At 35.2% G+C, this 26,854-nt stretch overlaps 4 protein-coding genes across 5 annotated transcripts in view; 3 read left to right on the top strand and 1 right to left on the bottom strand.

The window, feature by feature from the left end:
• Positions 1-55: 55 nt before the first annotated feature.
• On the bottom strand, positions 56-4,747 carry LOC115455105 (chymotrypsin-1). 2 transcript variants are annotated; one of them, XM_037437410.1, is made up of 5 exons: positions 4,577-4,747; positions 2,725-2,941; positions 1,170-1,428; positions 633-803; positions 56-306 (listed from the first exon to the last, which is right to left on the bottom strand). In XM_037437410.1, the coding sequence occupies exons 2-5, from the start codon at positions 2,850-2,852 to the stop codon at positions 151-153; spliced, it is 714 nt and encodes a 237-aa protein (XP_037293307.1). In that variant the 5' UTR covers positions 2,853-2,941; positions 4,577-4,747; the 3' UTR covers positions 56-150. The 2 variants fall into 2 exon arrangements, with proteins under 2 accessions (XP_037293307.1, XP_037293306.1); XM_037437409.1 differs by lacking the exon at positions 4,577-4,747 and adding an exon at positions 3,308-3,377.
• Positions 4,748-6,694: 1,947 nt separating this feature from the next.
• On the top strand, positions 6,695-9,580 carry LOC115451389 (chymotrypsin-1). The gene is made up of 5 exons (XM_030179684.1): positions 6,695-6,777; positions 7,042-7,270; positions 7,575-7,809; positions 8,912-9,079; positions 9,360-9,580. The coding sequence occupies exons 1-5, from the start codon at positions 6,729-6,731 to the stop codon at positions 9,507-9,509; spliced, it is 831 nt and encodes a 276-aa protein (XP_030035544.1). The 5' UTR covers positions 6,695-6,728; the 3' UTR covers positions 9,510-9,580.
• Positions 9,581-10,000: 420 nt separating this feature from the next.
• Positions 10,001-15,619, top strand: LOC115451391 (zinc finger protein 678). Its single transcript, XM_037437626.1, has 4 exons — positions 10,001-10,222; positions 10,343-11,183; positions 12,251-12,957; positions 13,886-15,619. Exons 2-4 carry the CDS (start codon positions 10,358-10,360, stop codon positions 14,558-14,560), a joined length of 2,208 nt encoding a protein of 735 aa, XP_037293523.1. The 5' UTR covers positions 10,001-10,222; positions 10,343-10,357; the 3' UTR covers positions 14,561-15,619.
• Positions 15,620-16,862: 1,243 nt separating this feature from the next.
• The window catches only part of LOC115451385 (1-phosphatidylinositol 4,5-bisphosphate phosphodiesterase), an 87,264-nt gene continuing 77,272 nt past the window's right edge, over positions 16,863-26,854 (top strand). Inside the window, exon 1 of the mRNA XM_037437624.1 lies at positions 16,863-17,048. The gene's annotated coding sequence lies outside the window, so the exon portion shown is untranslated. The remainder of the gene's footprint in view (positions 17,049-26,854) is intronic.

The raw sequence follows: 26,854 nt of genomic DNA, 5'->3' as shown, positions 1-26,854 counted from the left end.
GAATAAATAAAAATGGTATAAGAACAATAAGGTAGATTTGTAATAAAAATAAATATTAAACATTAAACTTTTATTCGATGCAGATCTACAATTTGAAAACGAAAACATTACAAACAAAATAAACTTACTTCTAAACTTAGTTACGAACATCTAAGCTAAACTCCTCAAGATCTCGTCCAAATAATGCTTCACGCCACTGATCCTCACGAAGACGTCTGGCACTCCTAGTGCGCAAGGGAAACCCCAGGACACGATGCCTATCTGCCTGCCATGTTTTATACTTACCAACGCACTGCCGGAGTCACCCTGCAAATATATCAAGATTTGATATTATAACTTTTACATGTCTGAGTTAGATGAATATGAAAGTAGCGTATTTCAGAAAGGATTATTGACTGCTAGACCTTTTCTCGGTTTTGTCTGCAGCTTGAAATCAGCAATTAGTCTGGATGTTAGTAATCTTACACATAAATAATTTTGCGGTTATTAAAACTGAAGGAGAACCAAAACTCCCTTTACATTATACATTGGGTAATGGCAATCGAATGATAGCGGATTTTTTGCTATTAAAATATTTTCGAACGCCATTTCAAACACAGTAATAAATTAACTACTCAAGCTCCTAAACTTACATTACACATGCCATGTCGGCGCGAGTGGAGCGTGCAGATCTCCACTTCAGGGTTGATGGGGGGAGCCCTGCCCCACACAAGGGTCGCGGCATGCATGTCCTTTGCGCATTGCTCGTAGCTGATGGTCTCTACGTACAGCAGCTGCAGGTCCTCAGGGGTAGGCGCCAGGTGCTGTAACAAGTATTGGATGAAAATAAGAAGACATTGTCCTGAGGAGTTCTTTGGTGTCATTTTTATCTCTTCACTATCAGATTAAGATGCATTCTTAAGGAAATTATAGCTATTAAGAAATTTAAAATTTTACCAAAATAATTAAATCGCACCCTCAGAACTAAGGTTACCTAACTTAAAAATAACGATTTGTGGGCAACGAATAAAAATATTTAAAAACAATGTAGAAGGGGCATAGGGTTATAGAGCATGCTTGCTCGTTTTTTAACAAAATCAGAAAATATATAAGTTTTGAGTTAGGTCACTTTAGTTCTAAGGATGCAAAATTCAGGAATTTAATTCTGCAAATTATAAGGCAATATTTACTACTACGTTGTCTTCGTATCTTGGTCCAGTAACGCCCCATCCCGTGACGTAGTTCTGATGTCTCCCATCAATCCTCTCGTAGTCCAAGGCTATGATCGCTACCTTATCGTTTAAATTCAAATGCTCCTTTAGTAAAAGTACCCCAACATCATATTTTAAGTATTTAGCGTCGTAATTCGGGTGGATATTGTAGTCTGAGAACTCTACAACGATTCCTCCAGAGTTCCATTGGTTTGAGCCCACTCTGCCGTGGAAGTTTCTGAAAAATATAAATTAAACTTAGGGTACACTATTGCGTTAAACTATTTGATAATGTTGATAAGCCTCAACGCCGCAAGTTTTGCGAAAATCTGTGCACCAATGTGAACATTTTCCACAAGTCTATACGAATACATGAAGTTGAAAAGTTTGCCTGTTTCATCGCGCTTATCTCAGGAGGTATTAAACCGATTTTGATTTATTTTTTTGTCGGAATCAACGTTACTTCTAAGTGCTATATGCTGCTTTTTATGCTGGGAAAATATAAAGTGAGGCTTTCTTCTAAAATACTAAGATAAATTAGGTGATATTTACATTTTCGAGTGGTTAGGTTGTTACATACGAACAGCCTGCACATCTACTAAATACTTAAAGATAAACAAAATGTCTTTACTGAATATATTAATATTTCACAATAACCATAAAAAAACTCGCCTATTGCCTTTCATTACAATATCTGTAACAATAAGCCTTTACATTGAGGCTGCAAATCGATTGTTTAATTATTCAGAGATCGGTGATCCCATCGCAAACTCCGGATATTGATTTACCGCTAGATCAAACAGCTTGGAAACCACTGTAATTAGCGTCTGTATGTACACGAGTACATTTTTAATAATTTCCATCACAATATTAATATGACTTCTATATGTATATCTCACCGAAACATACAACACTTAAAGGCGAATTAATTCACTTTGTACTCAGGGTTTAAAGAGAAAACAGTCAGGTACTTATATCCTTCAAGATACCCTGGAATTGTCCTGTATGCGCCGAAGAATACCACCACGGTTTTTTGTTGGTACACCGATGTGGGTAGAGGGGTTAGGGACTCGGACCAATGCTCGTTCGGATGATGCTATAATCCCGAGTTTCGATATTGGGCCGTAATACCGGTGAAACCAACATAACCCCCAAGTGATGGCAGCAAGAACGTGTTTTTCCCGCAAAAAAAGGTACTTGTATTCTTGGGGCTACCGTCCAAAAATACGTCTCTCACTTCTCGAAATTGCAGGCTGATATGTTTACCACCAGCTGCAATTAAGCCATCATATTGAAAATTGAAAATAAATTGCCTTTAACACACAGTAAAGACGAACTGTCGGACTCACTTATCAAAATCGGACCTCTATTAGTGAAATTGTAGTGGAACTTAAATTGGATGCATACATACGGAGTTAAATCATTACCTTTCGTTGCTTCGCTGGACGCGGGTATTAAAAAAAGAAATTAATGTAGCCAGTTGGCACAACCAGGATTGTCCATTAACGACTAAAGCTATGCTGGTACTACTTACGGTGATATCTTCCCATCAACCACATAAAATGTAATGCAATGGGCAGCTGTCAAGACAACCTTGGTAGAGATAATGGACCCGCCACATCCGACGGAGATGAAGAAGGTACCCCCCACTAGAGCCACCATATGGGGGGCATAGCCCTTAGGCGCATCCACACCTCCTATAATCCGCTGCGTGAAAAATCCGGTAAGGTTTGTTTCTTCTATAGGCAAAGCTAAAAAAAATTATAATGGAATAAAATACTGTTTTTTTGCTTGCGAAATAACTATAACTGGTGGTAGGTCTTTCACATGTGAGAGTCCGCCTGGGTAGGTGCCACAGCAATGCCTATTTCTGTCGCCAAACAGGAGAGTGCAGTCACTGTTGTGTTTCAGTTTGAAGGACATTGTAGCCAGTGTAACTACCGGACATAATAAGACTTAACATCGCATGTCTCAGGATGGCGAGATTTACTTTGTAATTCAAGGTGCTGGTGTTTCTACTGCTTATGTGCGGTCGTATCGCTTACCATCAGGCAAACAGTAAGCTCGTCTCGTCATTAAAAGCAATAAAAATAAACTATCATTTATAATTATCTTACCAGTTCCAAGAGACCCAAAAAGGCCTAAGAGAATAACTATTAACATTTTATTAAACATAGCGTTTGATGTTTAGCGCAGTACTATACAAGAATTGTTAAAAATATTTTATTTATAACTAATTATTATCTTACGGAAGATAAATGGGAATTAGTTGACATTTCGTCTACTGACCTAAAAATAATGTCAAAATACGAACAAAAACAAGTTCATTCCACTTTGTTTTTGTCTGATTGTTTTTAATTAAAATAATTCGTCTGATTTTTACAGAGATTAAGATTAGGACGGATAAAGCTCCTTAATTATAGATATTTGCGTAAATAATAAACTGAACAAACTATAAATCTTATGGAAACTCAATCTGAGCGAAAATTTTAAACTTAACCAAATTAACAAATTAAAAACAATAGCTTACTTCCTTATAAAAATATTTGTTTACTTTAAAGATTAACATACAATCCAAGAAAAATACTTAACATGTATTTAAAAACTAAGTAATTTTAAGACACAGGTCACGCATTTTTTTATCTATAACTACTATATATAATATATATACTATTATATATACAGCTGAATAGTCTATTTCTTTATTTGAACGCGCTAAAGCCAGGAACTACTAAACCGATTTTGATTTTTTTTATCTAGTAGGAAACATTACTCAGTTCTATAGACTACTGTTTACCCTGGGAAAATATAAAGCTGGACGTTTATCCCGAAAAAACCTTTTTGTACGGGCAGAGACGCGAGCAAAACCTAGTAATTATAAGTGCAAAACGAAATATCATTCTTATCAACGAATTATTGAATACTATCACTTACTAATTACACCAAAATAAACTTTCACAAACGTGAAACATTCGAAGGTCGAGGTTGTTGTTGTTTACAAACACAGATACTTAATATGATAAATTCGTCTACACGTGAAATTAAATACCAAAATATGTCGATTTAACATTGTATAAAGCACCTAAACACATCCGATTGATTATAAAAATTTATTAGTAAAATCGCATTGAAATTTGGGGGTCTGTTGCCTTAACTAACTTGTATTAATTGTAGATAACACGAAACAAAGTTATTAAAATATTATTCTGTTATCCGTTTCATATCCCAACCAAACAACTTTACGAAAAAACAAAATATTGCACAGGGAATTTTAAAAAACAAATCACTACTAATACAATTAGATCTAACATACACGTAAATATAAGTAATAATAGTGTCTCCGAAATAAATACCAACTAGAATGAATTAAACCAAGTATTACTTACTTTAAAATGGTTAAAATGATATTTAATTATATTGTCTTGCCAGGTTACTTTTCCTTCGTTTAAAAAATTATTTGCGATTTTTTCTTTTACTATCGGTAAACATACTTTCCAAACCAACACACGTTGAACGCAACGCCAAACACCTAATGAGTACTAGCTCTTACTGAATGTAAGTGATCATAATTATTTGGTGACTACCGCCCCAGGATACCCACAAGTCAGTTTGGTCGGCTTCTATAAAAAGTGTTACTAGATAAGGATAGAACAATTATCATTATGGATCTTCATACTAGTCACTGAACTATTAGAATGTTAAGATCTTTATCTATATTAATATCAGAAAGATAAAATCTCTGCGTTTGTTTATAAGTATTTTACCGGTTGGGAATATTTTTCCAGTTACTTACCTATTTCCTTATACTAATAGAGAATATTGTCTATTAGTAATGTTTTGATTGATTAATTTTATTTTGAGGAAAGTTCTGTAGGTAAGTAAGCGAAACCGCGACCAAAAACATGCTATTGGTTATGCTTAAAAACAATAAAAAAAAAGTTTCACTGACACTCAGCAGTGTAAAAAAGATTTAATATGTACCACAAACATAATATGTAATATGTAACGTAATATAGGACACCAATACAAGTATAGCGACTAAGTATATTCTTTGCCTTTACCAAAAATCAAAACACCTAATACTATTAATTAAGAGAGACAACGTTAATATGCATCACACATGTATAGGATCTATCTTATCTGTATTCTTAAGATAATTTACAATTAAGTACCGATATATAATTAAGATTACGCAAACCAAGGTCGGTAACCTCTATCGTTGTTAATTTGAAGTTATTGAATTACCCTTATTATGTGCTAAGTCTCTCCTCGTCTAGATATTACTAATAGATCGATATCTTCTTACTGCAAAACAACATCATCATAGTACATATATACATAGTATCACGACTCCATCCCATAGGGGTAGGCAGAGACGATGGATTGCCACTTTTCACGATTCTGGCATACTTTTCGCGCTTCCTCCACCTTCATTGCAGTACTGTGTTCCAATATGAAGGACATTGTATTTATAACAGAGAATAACTTTTTGAACCCATCAAATGCTATATAGTCAGGAGGCCTTATTTCTTCTACGGGGGCATTTCCGTCTTTTTGCAACTATGGGCATTCTTATCTAAAAATACAAATTGTAGGTTTAAAAATAAACAATAATACTCTCTATAAACTTGACAATTGCTATTTTATATTCATCGCAACCATCACGCGTTCAAATGACATGATCCAGTTCACAATGACAGCGTAATTAATTGATGCTACATCGTTTGCATAAAAACAGCTTTAACAAGACAGCAAATTTACCTAAGACGATGCAAATCGCAGCGGCGTTGGATTAAACTTGCTTGATCTAGTGTTATTTTATATAACTAAATGAAGAGATGTTCTCCGCCGCGCGCGCAACTCTGGGATAATTAAAGTCTGCAATGTCCAGTGAACTCACTGGCGAAATTGACATTCAAACAGAAACACAGCAGTGTAGACTGCTGCTTGACTGTAGAAATAAACAGGGTAGTCATGCCTTTTATGGCATTTAACAGACATACCACCATGTGGCTATTGATTTATTCAAAGGAATTATGTATGCGGGTAAAAAACAATAAAGTACTTTCCATTCCATTCCATTAGATTCGTGAGCCCATCTCTGTAGCAGTAGACAGACGAAATGGTAAGTTTATCGAATGAAATGTTTAATGGCTAAGTGCCGACGGATTTTCTAACGATGATTTATGATTACGATAAATAAAATTTGGCGAATGTCGACTACTTACCTTAGATTTATCAAACTATTTAATTCTTACGTGGGAAATAGTTTCTCTTTGATTTTATTATTCAATGGGTATCTGTTTACTTGACCTTGTCAAAAATGGAAAAGACAACAAAAGAATTAACTAATTACAAACAAATCACCAACCGGCCACTGAATTTTTATCACGTTTGGAGCATCCAAAGTCAAAAGGGATGCGTCAACTAGGTAATAATCTGTTTAAAGATAAAAATTGTAATATAAATACAGAACGTTTTATTGCTAAATCATAAACAATTCTGCTTTTTTAGTGATTGAATCTAGGAACAAGAAAAATGAATACCATAATATTCGGTCTCTTGACGGCATCCGTTGTCGCAAGCGGTAAGATAATTTTAAATACTTGTTAAACAGTTAGCTAAATATTATAAAATTAAAAGTACTTAAATACAAAAGTTTTACAGCCGGAGGTTAAAATTTTTAATTCTGCAGAAATAAATATTTTCTTCTCTTTAGTTGCTACATGTAGACCTACTTATTTCTTATAAATTAATAAATGCTAACCATCATTAGAACTCCAAAACCAGTTAAACTTTTTCTTACTATCCTATCGCTCTGATACATTACTAATAAACTAATTAATCGCAGCTATTCCCCTGGAATCCCCCGAAGAAGACTTCAGCCAATTCTTCGGATCCTCTCGCATCGTGGGTGGGCAGGATGCCCCCGATAACTACGCGCCGTATCAAGTAGCCCTGGTGTTTGGACGCGAGTCTTACCCATCGCTCATGTGTAGTGGATCCATCGTCTCCAGGAGGCATGTGATGACAGCAGCTCATTGCATTGACCCATTTATCTGGAGGGGTGAGCTCTTGGAGTGAGTGCTGGTTTTTGTTGTTTTTATTACGGCCTTCATATGTTACAGTGTTTCCGATTGTATAAAATTATATTTTTGGATGAATTGGCTATAAACGTGTTCTATAGTATTGTCTCGTTTCTGTAATATTGGGTGCAGCAAGCTAAGTGTGAATTTAGTTTTAGAATATCCCGTTAACTGTTTTCATTGAGAAAACAACGTCCCTCGATTTTAAGTTTACACTTAACTTCAAACGCACAGATGCAAAGATTCGAAAGGAATTTTAAAACTTTTTGAGTGTTTATTGATTCATTAATATTTCCAGAACTTTCCACGCCCGCGTTGGCTCCAACTTATGGCAGACTGGAGGCTACACAATCCGCTTCAAGGATTACCGCAACCACCCCCGCTGGGACCCGTTCGACATCAAGTACGATGTTGGAATCCTCTTTCTGGCCTCCCCGTTGAAACTGGGCGAGAGAGTCGCGGTCATCGCCCTCAAATACCAATGGGTCGATGGCGGAGAAAATGCTTTTGTCACAGGTTGGGGGCTTACTTCGGTGAGTTTGATTTGAGTTTTTATATCACAGGCCATAATTGCCCTTATTCAGGTCGGCATAATACTTCTCCACGCTCAGAAACGATTAAGGCTTAATTTTTATGATCGTGTCTATAATAGGATAACATTATCTATCTTCTATCTATATCTATCTTCTATATCTATATCTATCTTCTATCTATATCTATACTTATAATAAATCTGTAGAGAAGTCAATTCTGTAAATTAAATATATTTCCAAAATAACTATCAGGGGGTGATTAGGGATCGATACTGATGCCAAAAATGCAATTAGTAAAATTTTTTTGTCTGTCTGTCTGTCTGTCTGTATAACCGTTATAGAAACGAAAACTACTCGACGGATTTTAACGAAACTTGGTACAATTATTTGTCATACTCCTGTGCTGGTTATAGTATACTTTTCATCACGCTACAATTAATAGGAGCAGAGCAGTGAAGGGAAATGTTGGGAAAACGGGAGAAGTTACTCCATTTTTAAGCTTCCGTCGCGTGTGCAACCTTAATGGTTAAAGCTACACAGAAATCATGTATGACGAAAATGTTCTCCTTAAAATTATGTAAAAAATATCCCACGACAGCATATGTCTATCTTTTATGGTTGACTCACAATAACACGTGTATCTCCCGATAGCTTGGCAGTTCGAAGCCTTCTCATTATATTTGACTACTCTTACGTTTATAACACTCTCAGTCATCCCTAATTAAAAAAGTTAACATTATTACATATTCCATAAAAAAGAATCATAGAAATCGGTATAGAAACACTAATGTTATACATGAGATACGCTAATAATAAGCCATCACGCGTGAATACTGAATAAGGATTATTTTTGTATATATATAAGGTCGCGAACGCACACGCAGGCGGCTTGCTTGGCACCTAGAGGCTAGCGAATCACGTAGCGAGTAGCTTCGTAAAACGAACATTCTCGAACGTTCGCGACCGGCTCCATTTTTGAAGTCCGAAATCCACGCGGGCGAAGCTGCGGGCGGAAGCTAGTTAAACATAATTCGAAAACCTCTAAAAATAAGTAAGGCTTCAAGATTTACGGTTATTTCCAAATGATAAATATTTCTTTCAGGCATGGGGTCACCTGCCTTATGAACTGCAACTTCTCGACGTGACAACCATCAGCCCCGAGGAGTGCGCTGCCGGTGTGTTGGCGGCAGGTCAAGGCTGGCCAACCCCTCCCATCAATCCACGCGCGGAAATCTGCACTTTCCACTCCGTCGGCCATGGCATGTGCAATGTGAGTGCTTATTGTTAATTTCATTAAAAAGTGATAACAGATACCTTTCTAAAAATTATTTGTAGGCCTAATAATCAAATTAAGACATTAGTATCTATCATGGATGTCAAATGAATGAAATTCGGTAATTTAACACTCAAACCGATGCACACAAATTACAAACTATATGGGTACCTATGTGAGTCAACTAGAGTAAACAACTAAGTATCTATGTGTACAACAACTAAGCAATATAGCATTCTGTTCTGGGATAAAATATAAAATTCCTTTTGTATTCTAGGGTGATTCCGGCAGTGCTTTGGTGTCTCAGAAAGACAGGAAACAAATTGGTATTGTATCGTGGGGCTTCCCTTGCGCCATCGGGGCACCGGATGTACACACCAGAATCTACGAAATGAAAAATTTCATTGAGCCTATACTTAAAAAATAGAATTAAATTTATTTTTATATTAGCTGTATGTAGTAGTAAGTGTTCACAATAAATAGTTTATAATAAACGTACTTCTTTATTTTTTTAACAGTTTCTATGATAATCTCAACAGATGGCGTTATTAGAAATAAATTATGTATCTATTTATATATATATATATATTTTATTTTTATTAAAATGCATAATTATCTATAAAAGAAGTGTTATTGTCGTCCCATAAAATCGTAAAATAAAATTTATCAACTAATACATATTTTATAGAAAACAAGAATAATTTTACACGAAAACGTATTATTTTTTTATTGTTGAATCTGAACGTTTCATTTCAAAGATATTTCAACGACTGAATGTTTATAAAAACTCAACCTTTGTTTGAAAGCATTAAGGTTTGTTTTTATCGGTTGCTATTTTTATGACAATCGAATAAGGAACTAACGTAAACAAAATTTAAAATTCGAATTTCCAGAAACCTTACATTTTGAATTACTTATTTAAGAAAACATATTCTTTTGTTTATTTAATTATGTTGCTACATTTTACAATTTAAAAATGGAATGTGAAAGCAGTTTGGAAGATCTTTTGTTTTTAATTTGTTAGCGAATAGTGGCGCAAAATATGAACAAATTGGTGGGTAGTCGCACATATAATTTATTAATTGCTCACGTATTACCTCCGCAACTGCCTTTCTGCTACCGACACTGGCATCGCACGTGGTAAGTCGCCTTCATTTCAATTTTATAATAGAAATAAATCTAAAATTATTTCTAAATTTACCTTCATTTGTACGTAACACGCGACAATGTTATGATCATGCGTTTTCACGTAAATTTTAGTTTCGCATCGCCAAAATGGACCGGGAAAAGGAAAATTCCGACCAGGACAACAATTATCCAGTCCTATTGCTGCCGAAACGGTGCACATCATTGGAAACTAATTGTGAGGTGACGGATAATGTGTATATAGACTTGAACATCACCTCACCAGACACTGAAGGTAACGAGACATGCATCTACTCCGGCTTTTGCAACGTTAAACTTGTAGACAGTTACAATGTTAATTTGGAGCACAATGACGATATAGTACATGACTCTCCACCAATGAAGGACAATCAGACATTTCCCACTTACAACCAGTCGCAAGTCTGGATCGATCCAGTCAGGAGTCCGTACGTATACAACCATTACGATGGTAAGATGCAAGAACGGTACTCCATACGCCAAGAAACTCACACAGGGAACATAAGGGTGGAACAGCACAACACTTACATAACTCAAAATGTCTACAACTGCACTGAGAATGTACAAATCTCACCAGACTTTGAACACAAAAAATTCAGGAAGCACAACAACTCGCAGAGTCCTGATCAGAACTATAACTTGTACGAAGAAGATGAGTTTGAGTGCGGAGTGTTTCTGTCTCAGTTGTCTGAGGAGATTATAAATGAGAAAGAGAATAGGGCTAGAGAGGAACGGAGGTTCATAGGGCTCCAGAGTGAGAATAATGCTTTGAAACAGTTGATGTCCAGTGATATACAATCGGTGACAAAGCAACGGAAGACTATATTGTTTCTAGGTCATGATTCCCAGTCCGGTCAGACCATACAGAATATATCTATGAATGATCCGTCACTGGAGTGCATTGGGAATGGAGAGATTGATCATGAAGTTATTATTGGTGAGTTTTGTATTAATTTCAGTAAAACTAACTATAGACAGAATTAAATAATTGCCTCCATGCTGTGATAAGTTCCTGCATGAATTTTTTGTGTCCATAGCATACTTATGTAGCTTGAAGTTATTTTTAAACACTATTATTTGTCTTACATATTTAACGTTTTTGACCAGATAACTTAGACATGCCTTAATTAACACATATTTTTAAATGTTAAGTGATGCAATGCATATTTCTCTAATATTATAGTTTTATTTTAAGGTGGTAGCTCAAGGTCCATTTTCATACATTTTGTTTCGGCTTTAATCTGGGTAACTAAACAAGTATTGGCAAGTAAAGAATTTAAATTCACGTCTAGTTAGTGATTAGTTCTCGCAGTTGAAAGAAAAATGTAAAAATAATTAATAATCATGGATATTTCTGCCTTTAAAATTTCGTCATATTAAATTTTAAAGGCCGAAATATCCATGATTATTAATTATTTTACGTTTTTCTTCAACTGCGAGAACTAATCACTAACTAGACGTGAATTTAAATTCTTTACTTGCCAATACTTGTTTAGTTACCCAGATTAAAGCCGAAACAAAATGTATGAAAATGGACCTTGAGCTACCACCTTAAAATTGAAATACTTAATACATTTTAATCCTATAATAAATAATAGTTAATACTGTTGTTATTTTTATTATTAATATTAACTTAAAAAATAAAAGTTAAGTATTAATATTTTGAAGCTCTAAAACTTAATGTCATGATTTTAAAATACAATTTCCAATAGAACTTATGAAGAATAAACAAACATTTTTTTCTATATTTTACTGATAGGTATTTTTTACGTTAGATTGTAACTTGCAATCCATGATTTTAATTATTTTATACATGAACCTTAAAATTTACATAAAATGCAAATTACAGATACTAATTGGGTTTACATTGTCTACAAATTCGATAGATAGTTGAACACAAGTAAAGAAAAACTTAACTACTTAACTACATTTTTACAATGTTACCTACATTTAAAGTTACAATGTCTAATAACTTATAGAAATATTGTTATCTCTGTTTTACAGAAGATTCATCAACATCATCATCTAATCCAAACCAGAAGAAATACCAGTGCGACAAATGTAAACAAATATTTGATCAAATATCAACATTCAAACAACACATGGTGAGCACACACAAACACGTTTACGACATCCATTCCAGACCAATAGGCGACGTGAAATACATGTGTAGCGATTGTGGGAAGAACCTAAAGAACCAGGAGAAGTTCGAACTGCACTGCATGGGGCACGGAAACCCGGAACTAGAATGTAACAAATGCCACAAAGTGTTCGCTTCAAAATTCACTTTACGCACTCACCGTAAGATCCATAATCGGAAATACCCTTGCACGTACTGCACCCGATCCTATGCTACCTCCGAAGAACTGAGGCTGCATGTATCCAAAATCCATTTTGTGTTCATGTGCAACAATTGTCCTTATACTGCTAATAAATATTCCGAACTAATGATCCACTGCGCAATTCACAAAGACTTCAAAATCAAGGAGTCCAGCGAAACTGATTTTGCTGAGTCATTGACTGAGGATTTGAGTGAATCCGACATAATTGCTTCATCACCTGAAGAGACTTTACTGCAGGAGAGGGAAGAGGAAACTGACGTGAAAAGGGACATGGCTGAAGAGGCGGATTCAGTGATCGCGAAGGTCATGTCCAATAAGATGTTCCTCTTGCATGCTAAGAAGGCGCGGAGACATCGCAAATATAATAAAGTGAGTATTTTCAACGTTATTCTTAATTTCTAGATTTTTTTGTTTTTTAAGATCGCATTTATACGACACGACATCATCGTACGATCGTAGTCGCGTGGCAAGAATGCCGGTTCAATGCCTCACTTAGGTAGATAAATACAAGTGTGATCAGCAAATATTTATTTTAGACTAATATAATTACGCTAAGAGTTGTTTGTTGTTTTTGATGCACCAAATAAGATAAATACATCTTATGGAGAATTAATAATTAATGCTATGTGTATTTCTTAGAAAAGTATTCATTCTAAACACATTTGAATAATTATTTAGACGTACAATTGAGTAACTCTAGTAGTAACCCAAAATCCAAGATTGCCATTATTTGCAATCATCGTTATTCGTCAGAGTTTTCAAACAATGAGTTTTTATTCACACTGTGACCCAATTATTGTAATCAAAAATTTTAATTGTTAATGAGCTGATTAGTAAATTGAATAACATCAATAACGTTCAAAATGGCTTCTTAACTAACATTATTCATTAACCTTCTAGCGAATAATAATAATAAAAAAGATATCTGATAGAAATGAATCTATACTAATATAGAAAACTCACGAGCGTGTTTGTTTAAACGCGCTAATCTCGGCAACTACTAAATTCATTTTGTCTTTTTTCACTAATAAGCTACATTACTCCTGGGTGCTATAGACTACTTTATATCCCGGGTAAATATTTACACAGAAAACTCTCACGTGGACGGAGCCGCAGGCAAAAACTAGTAAAGCAAAATGAACGCTCCTTGTGCAACTGCAGACTATTTGATTTCTATCCAATTGTAGAAATAATTTTATATCATTTGGGTTAAGAGTTTAGAAGCGACTTGAATTATACTGTATCGTAGAACAAACAGTCACCCACAAACACTAAATATGTTATAACCTATTTTCAGGTCTGCGAAGTCTGCCTGAAAACTTTTGATAGAATTGGCGACTTGAAACGACATCTCATAGAACACGTTATACGAAGCACCTTAGCCAAGACCCCAGTCGGCAAAGACGGGACCCTGAGTATCCAATGCGAGGTCTGCCAAGCGGAGACCTTCACCAGAATAGACAGGTACAAAGCACATCTTAGAGAACACGCCAAATTAACTTTATACAAATGTACGTTCTGCGACAAATCCTTCAGCGATTCCAGCAACTTCTCTAAACATAAAAAGATTCATGGTACAACGTACTTTCAATGCGATTTATGTTTAAGAAAGTTTAACTCCAAAAAGATGATCACTCAACACATGGAATACCATAACAAACATTCGCCTATGAAATGCAAGTATTGCGGGAAGCTATACCACTTTGAATCTATGCTTAACAAGCATATTAAATGCACTCATGCTAAGGAACTATACACGAAGTTCAAGTGCAGGTTTTGCCACGAGTACTACAAAACTTTGAAGGAGAAATGGGACCATGAATGGACCATACACAATGTGAGAAAAATGGTCGTGGATTGCTTGGTGTGTGGCATGAAGTTTAGGAAGTATTCTGAGCTTAAACGTCATTGTTATGATGATCATGATATGGAAATACCTCCGGCGAAAAAACTGATGAACAGGCTTGAATAAGAAGGCTGGACCTTCATAACACACCTACTTAGCCCCAATTCTGTGTATATCTCATTATGACCTGTATCAGTAATTCCTTATTTCGTAATTACCTTCCATGGGGTTTCTAACACAAAATATATGCCTTATGATCCAGGAAGAAACAAAGTATTTAAGATTATGAAATCGTTATAGGTTATTGTTTTTAGTTTAAATCGTGTGATTTTTAAGACTGATATTTAGATCAAACAGCCACCTTTTATAGGGGCCTATCTATAAGTATTTTTATTCATACTTTTATACACAAAACTATAAGTAAATCTATTGAGAAAAAGATGTACACTGTACATGTATTGTTTTAGTAATAAGATAGGTATTTACTATTTACATGTTATATTATTATAGGATAATCAAAATACATTTACAATATTATAGAACGCAAGCGACCGTAAATATTAGGTTCAATAAGTAATTCTATCTCTTTCATAATTTCATATTATTGGCTTAGGTCCGTGCTAACCTTACTTCCAGATAGGAGATATTTAAAATATAAAAATAATAACCATACATTCAGTACTTAATGTCAGTACTTACAAAAAAAACTATATTAAAGTTTGTATAGTCGTCTGTAACAGGATATTTAATTTGTTTATGAATATTTAATCATATTCTTGTATACACAATGGAAAGGATGATGCGTTTTTACTGCCGATTTCTCATCAACGATCTCCGACAAAAATCGGTCGTCCGATAGAAATAATCGGTCCTCTGCGTTCGACGTGGATTGTAAAATTAATAAGGGAAGGTTGTGCTGATTTTATAAGATCCAAACATGACAGAAATATAAGTATTTTATATATTATCAAAAAAATATTTTATGCTTTAAGTTTTTGATTTGGTTCCTTAGTTTTTTTTATTTAGGTATGATATATTTATTTTCATATACATACATATAAACACTACTTTTTTATACGCAAGTACAAAAGTATAATGATTTAGATTACTTAAGATTCTTAAATCAAAGTTTTCGAGAAAAAAATATTTTATTAATGATCTCAACGTAAAGTTTTGTATTCTTTGTTTTCTTGTTAATTTGTTATTTATTTTTTTTAAATAAAAGTTTCGTTGAACGAAAGTTGTTTCAGTTATTCAGCCAGTGAAAGGAGTTTTAACTTTCGACCATAGCTAAGTTACCAGCCATTGGTACTTACATCGTAACTTATTAAATAAAAGAACAGGCAGAGATATAAACAAAAATTTGTCAACATTTTATTTAAAAAATATGTATATTTAAATGGCTAAACCGGCCTTCCTATTACAATTATTTTTCCGCTACATTTGAGATGACAACTTACTTTAATAAATGTATTTTTTTTTCTACTAGCCAATTGTTTTAATAAAAGGTCGAAGTTCAATAAACAGCCAGCTTTCACCAGCTCATGACTAACAGAAGGTCAACTGTGCAGGTTTCTGTAGTCGAGTTGACCTACCGCATTCACATGTACGCGATCCGCGGACATGGCTTCAGGGCTGCCAGCACATTTATATTAATACAGTAAAGTGACAAAAATTCACTGAATTGGTTTTTGCAGGTAAGTATAGAAAAAGTGTTAAAAGTTATAAGGTTACCAATTCAAACTTCAACCGGCTTCACTGATTTTCGATATGTTTGTTGGTTTTGTAAACAAGTACTTAAGGTTTTTTTGCAATTTTTATTTCGATACAAATAACACTTACAAGGCATGCTGTGAACTCTTAAGTGGACTGTTCATTAGGTTAATAATGCTTTACCATTGGCAAGTACCATTATACTTATTTTATCACATTAATTGAATAGTAAATCTGAGTCTGTAAGAGCTATAAGTAAGTAATAAAAAATATAACAAATACAACAGCTAGCACTTCGAAAGCAATAAATGTAATTCCCTATGAATTTGAATCAAATCAGACTGTAAAAAATTTCAATCTGGATTGTATTTTTTAGATTTTTTTTGGTTACTTCCTATAAGTAATATTGTTCATTTCGATTGGTAAATCCGCATAGATCTAATGAGTATTTTCCAAATTTAGCGTCACATAGGACCGAATGTAAATTTTTGGTATGTCTATGCAATATAACTTTTGTGCTAGGTAAGTATTTAACCTACAGATTCATTTTAAAAAGATCTTTAATATTTCGTTTTGAACAGTTTTTGTATCTAATGGTGTAACCTGGCAGCCCTGTGGAGCGGCTGTTCTCGCGCATGACCTTGGCCGGCGGTCGCGCGCATGCGCCGCGCCGCGCCGCGCCGGTACACCCATCGGGCAGCGCCACACATCGGATTTCCACTTTTCCCACAGTCCGCGACAGCGCGCCGCGGCGGTTGTATCTTCTGTGCTAGAACGCTGTAAAAGTGAGAAAAATCGTGAACGCGTAAAAAAAAACGCTATAACTGAATTAATAACTTGTTGTAATTCTACAATTGTGTGTGTTGTGTTGTGGTTGGAACGAGTACGTCATCTTGCTACGGTAAGTGGAGTTGAATGCGTTGTTAGTCGCCCGTCCCCCGCCCCGGGTGGATTTGTTTGTCCGTTTGCTGTTCTATTTGATTTCTTTTATTGATGTCTTCTAATGGGCCATTTTACGACCGGCAATAGTCATGTGTTTCACTTATTCCATTTAAACTGTATTCTTTGTTTAAACATGTCTGCATTTAGTTTGATGCAGACGTAACGTTTTGAAGTGTTTGATGCATGTTTATATGACGTTAATGAGATAAATAAATAATACTCCGACATCGGTGTCTGAACACTTAAATTCTGATCTGACGCACCTACTGAAAAAATATTTTATGCGTTTATTTTCCTTGTTTACTTAGCAATATATACAAATTAAAATAATATAAAGCGTGATACTTGTTTAAATATTTTTATGTATTGTTCTATAAAAATAATACCAACATGATGGACACTTATTCTATATTTAAACACGTGTTGCCAGTAAATCTTACTTTATATGCAAAATGTTAAATCAACAAGAAAATATATAGGTTCGTATATTACAACAAAAATTATGTAGGTTTGTATCGCGCTTCTCATTTTCTCAATTACCTTAATAATAAGAACCATTCCGTTTAGACCTACAAAGAGTTTTTCTTTGGAACTAAATCAACTTGTCTACCATGTAGGTAGTAGATCCAGTTATAGAAAATTAACGCGGACCAAAACAAATATGCAGGAAATATTATAATTTATGTTATCTTTAACCGTATATACAAATATACCATGTATGTGATATGCCTATTAATATTAAAATCAATGCTTATTGATAATAAACGTGAATAATGGTAATATTTAGGTATAATTATTACGTTGACATATAATATTTTTCGTACATAGCAAGGGTACGAGGAGGTGCGAAAATCGAACCCACAACCGCTCTCTAACAGTATCACCAGCTGGACAGAATTTAATCTAGTAGAATCTAGTCTAAAATCCATGATCTAGCAGGGATCATTGAATCGCCTCTCCGATTATGCAACGTTGAAGAGGTCACTTACATTAATGCTGACTTGACCATCTTGAAGATGGAAAAAAGCTTATGTGTCAACTATGACATCAACAGTGTGTTTTTTTTGTATCGGAGCCAGCAGTCAACACCGTGGGAAATCTGTGATTGAGGCATCTCAATCGTAGTTTTCTAGTATTGGAATACCTCGGCTTAGCAACTGCCTGGTCCTGGAGGAAGGTTGGGATGGAATACCTGGGAAAGAAAGTACGGAAGGAGAAGGAACCCTCTTCGGATGGGAGCAGGAGAGAGGTCAAGGAAATGTTTGCGAGCCCTCGTAGGCCTCAATGTGATTTGGCAACCATGAGTAAATACACTTAACTGTGTGCCTAGGGCCACGACAAATGTCCCTCTGTGCATGAGCGTGTATTCGGTGTGGAGACCGAGTCCACAAGAAATGCCCTAATAATACACGGTTTCATTTCATATAGGGCGCCATAATTGTATCGTCTAGCGAGGGATAATCATTTATTGTCAATCGACACACTGTCACTGCACTCCACTTAGCAGCAGGTGAGTTTACTATCTTATCTATAATAGGTATTAGATTTCCCTATTTCCGTAAATAATGGAATTCCATGATGTAACCGTGTTAATTATAACTATAATGTACATACTTAGCTTAACATTTGCTAAAATGATACCGGCTAGCTTTACTAAATACAAATGCGAAACGCGACACATCGCAATAATATCAGGTTTTCACCAAGTATAAGGTCCTAGAAAGTAGCTAGATGCAGGTCGCTTCTAACTAGGTCCGGGAATCTTTGAGTGTAACACTTTTAAATACATCGTGTATTGTATTATAGTCGAAATTACTGGTCATCAATCTCTACCAGTTAACGTTGGGTTGGTGCAAAAATATAAAAAAGCCGTGCGTAAATAAAACCATTAAAATTATGGTTTATGATCGGCCATGGATATTCTATAGTTGATGAATGATGAACGGTCGCCAACACCTATGGTCCCATATAACACTTCCTCACAATATAATACTATATACTCACAAAATAATTCTGATACAACAAAATGTCAAGAACTCGCAAAGACTTTGATCCTTTCAGTTCCCAAACAAATCGCATCGCAAATAAACAAATATTTGGGCCAATACAGTTCTTACTCTCTTAGTAGGAAAATTAAATTCCTTGGCGATATCTTATCATTGTTATCTGTGCTTTATCTACGAGATATGACCCACGCGTGGTGGCCTTAGGGGGGGGGGGGGGGCAAACGGACAACTTCCCGGAGCCTCGTGCGGTGCCTTGGGGGACCTATTTCAGCATCGTAAAATGCAGGTGATGAGTTTTCGCTCCATATGCCTAGTGTCAGTTTTTTTACTCTGCACGGAGTTTTTTTTGCTTTTTCCCGGAGGCTTCGCATAGCTAAAGACCGCCACTGGACCCACGTGGTACATTGGAGCAAATACTAGAATGGAAAGTCAGGATGTCATTTCCCGTAAAAAAAGAGCCGCGTTTGCTTCTGTCTACTACTATGAGCCCCTGGGGAATTTGAGGCGCTAATTAATTTTCGCCATTTAAAGACTGCAATCATAAATTTACATCGGTTCTTAATGGGACAGGCTACTACACTGAGCAATCCAACCTTTCATACTAACGAAAAATCACTGGCTCACTATTGCACATACAAATAGATACATAAATTACAATGTCCTATGTTATTTTTTACTTATGTTGCAAAAATTAGATTGCAAAGACAGTAATTCATTGTTTCTCCTTATTTTTGTTTATCCTTTATTTACCTTTAGGGATTATTGGAAATTTTCACTGACACTTAGAATCATGTGATATATAATTATATTTGCTGATCAAATATGACATTGAACCCTTTAATAATACGCCAACGCAATGTGTCTACAGCATAACATTAAAAGATTAAAATATAATATTAACACAAATAAATTTTGAACCTTAAAAACAAAAAGTAATGGTACAAGAAACGAGGACATCGACGCCATCCAGGCCTGACGCTCGATGAAAGGCAAGACTTCAGAGCAGCTTATTAATTATAATTTTTAATCTTATCAAAGTAACCTTAGCGTTCATATTTCATTGATATTGTCGTGGCGATTTATGTCAAAGAAATATCAAACCGTTGATATGATTACCAAGTATCAATCAAATACAAACGCTGCGATATTTAAATAAGGTTTATAATCAATTTGCATATCGACACTGTTTTTTTACGGCCGGTGGCGTTGATTACGACTTTATATCTAAGAAGTAAGAAATAAATAAAAACAGGAAATAAGACAAGTAAAACATACTTCATACCTTAGCAACAATGCTTAATGTGGTCAATGCCAGGTTTAGCAAACAGTGCCAAATTGCCAGGACATTCCTATTTGTATTTCTAACATGAAAAATCTGTATACAATTTTTCCAGAGATTTCTTTAGGTCCCAATACTATTGTTTTCGTTTGCAAAAGCAATTTTCTAATTTTAAGCCTAATAAAAATACGTTTAAATTGACAAAAATCTATTTAAACATCTACATGCATTGGATATTTATACCATGTGTTAAAAATTGTAAAGACTATTTGGTATATATATAGTTTAAGACCCTGAGAAGGTTATAGGCTACTTTCTATCCCGGGAAAATATATAGCGGGATTTATAAATCTATATATAAAAATGAATCCCTATTTCCCTTGGTCACGCCATCACGCGTGAACGGCTGGACCGATTTCACTATTTTTTGTTGTTGTGTTTGTTAGGAGAAGGTACTTATGAAAGAAAAAATTTCGCGGAAAATTAGAAAATTTAAGAAAACTTAACGAAAATATTAATTTTATATGTAGTATAACTGTCAATTGTTTGAAATAACTGTCAGCGATTGACAGAATGCGCGCTGCCAATTCATAGTTAAGACGGGACAACGTGTATCTAGTCCATTGAAAAGTTACATTTGGGGTTGCGTTTTTTAGAGGACGCAATTTTATTTTTTTGAAGTGTAGGGGGGGTCAGTCTAAAGCTAAAACCAAGTTTGTGGGGTCGCCAACCTTGTCCCACGGCCGCCATCTTGAAAATAAGGGTTGAAATGGTTTTTACGATGTATCTCTTAAACTATTTATCTGACAAAAAAATGTATAAACATTTTTTGTTGCAAATTAAATTCTCTACAACTTTGGTCTTATAACTTTTGTCGTAGAACTATAAATAAAAAAGTTATAAGCGAAAATGTTAAGAAATTCAATGTTAAGCAATGTCCATTGCAACGTCATCAGAACGTGTGTTTATAAGGTTCATAATACTTTTTTTGTACTCTCATTAATACCCAAATACCCAAGGGACTATTAGGGAACAAAAGAACATCTGCCTGCTATTATTATTATTATTTCTAACCTCTCTTATTGTAAGAATAGCTGATAATATTGTGTTGAAGTTGTAGTAAGTAAAGTTATTTATTAGCATTTTGACTTTTAAAAGTCTTTTAAAAGTCAAAATGCTAAAAAAAAGTAGTTTTCACTAAAGTTAAAATCGTGTCTAAAATCATTCGAAATCGTCTTCACAATTAAAAACAGAATAAAATACATCCGCACGTACAGAAATATGTAGCACAACTAAAAGATATAAGTTGAACGACAACTTCAACATAATATTATCAGCTATTCTTACAACAACAGAGGTTAGAAATAATAATAATAATAGCAGGCAGATGTTCTTTTGTTCCCTAATGGTCCCTTGGGTATTTGGGTATTAATGAGAGTACAAAAAGTATTATGAACCTTATAAACACACGTTCTGATGACGTTGCAATGGACATTGCTTAACATTGAATTTCTTAACATTTTCGCTCATAACTTTTTTATTTATAGTTCTACGACAAAAGTTACTAGACCAAAGTTGTAGAGAATTTAATTTGCAACAAAAAATGTTTATAATTTTTTTTTGTCAGATAAATAGTTAAGAGATAAATCGTAAAAACCATTTCAACCCCTATTTTCAAGATGGCGGCCGTGGGACAATGGTGGCGACCCCACAAACTTGGTTTTAGCTTTAGACTGACCCCCCCTACACTTCAAAAAAATAAAATTGCGTCCTCTAAAAAACGCAAGGTAAGGCCTAAAAAATGTAACATTTCAATGGACTAATCGGGTCGACTAGTTTTATTATAAATGCACATATACCTGTCAGCACTGTTACAAATTAGATATAACGTGATTAGTTTTAACGTTTCTATAATTACATCAATATAATACAAAAGCGAATAATGAATATTCAGTCACTAACCATTTCTATTTCAAAACCCAAAACATACAAATAGTCTCATAATAACTACCGCGATGGCGTTGTATGGCGTGCGCGGACCGCCTATCGCGCTGTCTGGGGTTCGAATCCCGGGTCGAGTAAGGCGATTTTGGGTTTTTCTACTCAGTATCAGTCCTGAGTCAGAAAATGTGTCTTGTTAATGCCAATACGTCTGCCCCGTATTACATGAGACCTGACATAGCTGTCGAAGTGCGTGTTACACCCCTGCCTACCCCTGAAAAGATAAAAGGGCGTGATGCTAAGTATGTATGTATAATGGCCAGAAATTACAGCTTACAGCCTTATAAACGGTTAACATGTCCAATGATAATTGCCAGCAGAGATATAAGTACAGACATTTTTTTATACGTGTAAGTCGAGTGGGGTGCAACTGTCTGTCGACTGGCGAGAGATGATTACCCCTCGGCAGTTGACACAATTATGCTGGCCTGTTAAAACCAGGTTAACACACAGGCTAGCCCACTATAAAAATTTTAACACATTGCGTACGGTGGTCGCTATCCAGGCGCATAAAGAATATATCTTACCACAAACAAACCAAACAGACTTTCGCATACAAAGTAGGTACGTAGATATTGTATTATTCAATTCAGCGTTTCGTAGATCTGGAGTGAACGCGTTAGCAATGTTACGAAACTGGATTCTATATTTATATAGCTTTTATCGCCCACTGATATGAAGCCGTGTAGTCGCCGACAGAAACCATTATTATAAAAAGGGACTCTTGGCCGATGTGACAAGGTATTTATTGCTTTGTCCCTCAAACTTGAATTAGCTGTAAAATATTCCTAGAAGCAGATGTATTATTCTCGTGTGGGGTTGTTGTATTTGAAGTCCAAAACGTCCTTCACCGTTTATCTTTTTCTTTAACAATCATAATCTTGTTCTAAAGTTTTAGGTGCCATCAAGCTACCTCTAGTTTGCCCCGTAGAATAGATATTTATATTTAGATGGTAGATATTTATCTTCGCACAATAATTTTGCACTCGAATGTACAATATATTTGTACAGATATTATGCAGCGTGTGCTATTTCGTGTTTTTATCAGTACGTAAATCCTGTTCAGTGTGCCAAAATGGGATTACGATAGGAAACACTGAAGCCTCAACCGCGCGCGTATGTAATCGCTAATCAAAATTTCATACACATAGTTTATTACACTGTATTATTAATCAGAAAGAAATAACCATTTTGAGTTAGCAGGGAAACCCTGTCAGCATTTAGTCATCAATTAAAATTAATTACATACATCTTTTTATCCTCAGAGGTGCACAAACTCTCTGCCGTGTGTATTCCGTCCCATGTTGTGATAGGGGGTGAGCCTATCGCCATTTCTGGCACAAATACCAGACTTCTGGCTAATACAGAGTAGAAAAATCCAATATCACGGCCCGAGCTGAGTATCGAAAACCCTCAGCACCGCAATCTTACCAATACACCTACGCCACCGAGGCAGTGAAAGTTAATAATTATTTTTTAATATTAGTTTTAGCAATTACTGTTTTAGTTTTTAAAAAACATATTAATGGTAATTAACGGTTTAGAGTAAACCCAGCACTATGCCTTAAAGTAACGAAACGACGTAAGTACGAAACGAACGAACTGCTTTTCAAATTGAAACTCCAGACTTGTTAGTTGTCGACGCAGCAAAATTTACGGTAACAGAATATATCCTTGGAAAAATGAGTTCATTACGTTCCCGCCATTCCTTTGACATCCTTCGGTGAGGCTTATTTACTTGGTAATGATATTTTGTCCTCGTTCTCTGGTACAGGCCAGTCGGCGACTGAATTTCTCCGTTTATTATTTATTAAATAAGTTCTCCAACAGTAAACACATTACTTATTTCAAATGTATAGAACTAAAATCACATTCTAATGCGTGTGCCAATTAAAGGATTACAACACTGTCAATTTACAAGCAATGCTTATATTTTACTATAAAGAAAAAAAAAATAACAAATTTAAACTAAATCTAAAATAAATTACAAATCTACAGCAATTTGCGTTGAAACAAAAATATGACATGCTTACTATAAGAAGCTTTATTATAGAGATAAATATATAAACTGGCTTGGAGCGTATTCACTTGGAAATTTTAATACGTAATTGTGACACAGATGTAGAGAGAAATGGCGCTAAATAAGAGTAGGTAGTATAGTGTTTTTAAGTTGATAAAAACACAAGAGTACATTTACACATACAAAAAATTGCGGCGCTTTTCGCCCACATTACTTCAACATCAGATAAAAAATAGATAAGCTATAATTTTCAATAGTAAAATTGGTTACAATGACGTCCACATCGAAATGCCAAAAGGCATATCTGATCTACCCAGAAACACTGCCTACACACTTACCACCAAGAGTTCGTATAAAAATCATCAATCACAACAGGTCAGCCTATAACAATAATCAAGAGCGTTCCGAAAATAGTTTCCAAGTTTATATTTACAGATCCCGTGACCCGTAACTTGGGGGATAGATCTAAATGCGTGTTGACCCAAGAAATCAATTTAATGTCCCGTGACAATTAAGAGGGCGCCGTATTTATAGGTTGAGGGAGACTGGACAAGGGTGGTTACTGACGCAATACGCTACTAAATATTGGTGTAATGTGCCGTGGAATGGGGAATATTTCTTATTAATGGATCGTTATAACTCGGAAGATCTACGGGACACTTTTCTTTGCTATGGAGTCAATTTCTATTATTTTCACATTCGAGAAGTTTCTTTATTTCTTTTAAATACGGTGGATAGGCGATATACACAATACAACTTGTAAAACATTGCCTTCTGATCCTTTTTTCTTTAAGAGAATTTTAAAAGCTAGGGGAATGTATTTTGCTCCGAGAACAGTTCTATGTACAAGTCTTTGTTAGACATGAAAATCAATAGCATGCTATTTGTATGGGGCCATAACACTAAAACAAGACATTAATAGTAGTATAGCGTCTGCGCACCCATTGTCTATAACACGTGCCTGCTCGCTGCGTGATAGATCTCGCGTGATCCAAGACTATTGTCCTATGTCTTACTAGAGAAAATTATAATTATTTTTTATAGTACATAGGAAAATGAGTTTTTTTTATTAATGCGGGCACTGCAAGGTGGCTCCACCGTGCTTAATGGTAAGCGGATTGAGTTTCGACTTGTGCTGACATGTTTGAAGCCAGATATACACAGAATGAATCCTTAACTCGACACAGTTCGTAGGCCGCTATGGCGGGTTTTACTTGTGTACGGTGGTTAAGGCTACAAATATCCACTGAAGCAGTGATGATCTTCGTATCATTAGGTAACTATGGCTCGGAGGTACCTTTATAAAGTACAGAGCATATTCAATTTATACATGTTTGTTTTTTTGCGTCATCAAAAAATCTCCATTTTACTCCCTTCTAACATCCGCAAGTTTATTTAGCAAATTGCCAAACTCGAAACACGAGCTGACAAGATAGATACTACATTGCCCCCACTTCCCGCACTCCCGCGACCAGCACTTTGTAAATTAACCACAACACTTTGCAGGGCATTAAAACCTTTTACGAGTTATTGACGTGATTATTTTTTGTTCCGTTTTGCAGATTTTAATATTAATTTAAAAGTTGTAATAAAGCCCTAACATACAGTCAATACAACCCAGTGCCGTAGATATAAAAAATTACAAGCAATTAGTTTTGGACCTGCCTAGGGTATGCCATCTCGATTCATGGTCTGGTCATGGATTCATGGTCTCGCGAGATCTCGGTTAGCTCTAAAATCTCGCGAGATTGCATTCCCTAGATCTGCCCGAAGCACAAGAAGAGCGATGTACATCTATCCTTATCCTAACAAATGTTTGACTTGAGGCGCAACATAAAGGTAATATCAGTAAAATATATAAATACTAGCTTTTGCTCGCGGCTTTGCCTGCGTGAGAAAGTTTTTCCGGGACAAAATTCCCGCTTTATATTTTCTCGAGATAAAAATTTGCCTAATAGCATTCAGGAGTAATGTAGCTTCCTACTAGTGATATTTTTTTTATCGATTTAATAGTTCCTGAGATTAGAGCGTTGAAACAAACTCTTCAGCTTTATATATTAGTGAATATATAGTAGCGTATATAGTATAGATATATAAATATAAATTCCTTATGCTTCTTCCGTAATTGTAACAACAGCTGTAGAAGTCAGCGCTAAGACATTTTCTTGGTTATTTTCCTTTATTACACACATTAAATGGTAATACAGCTGGGCTATAATCTCCCCATCTCGGTTGATACCAAGGCCTCCATGTAATATCGATAAAACCTCATCTTCGCGACCTACTTCCAAGTGGGTAAATAGGACTGACATCATCCCCAGCCGTTGCAATTTGTGACATGTCTATCTTTATTGCAACTGTAACTAAACTTTGCTTTTCGAGTTTATTTCTTGTGATGCAGTACATTAAATATGTAATTTTATTCTTTAACAACATTGTAATCTTATATGCGTAATTAT

This window comes from Manduca sexta, chromosome 11 (assembly GCF_014839805.1).
Source record: "Manduca sexta isolate Smith_Timp_Sample1 chromosome 11, JHU_Msex_v1.0, whole genome shotgun sequence".
Classification (NCBI taxonomy): domain Eukaryota; kingdom Metazoa; phylum Arthropoda; class Insecta; order Lepidoptera; family Sphingidae; genus Manduca; species Manduca sexta.
This window is presented reverse-complemented; position numbering and strand designations above follow the sequence as displayed.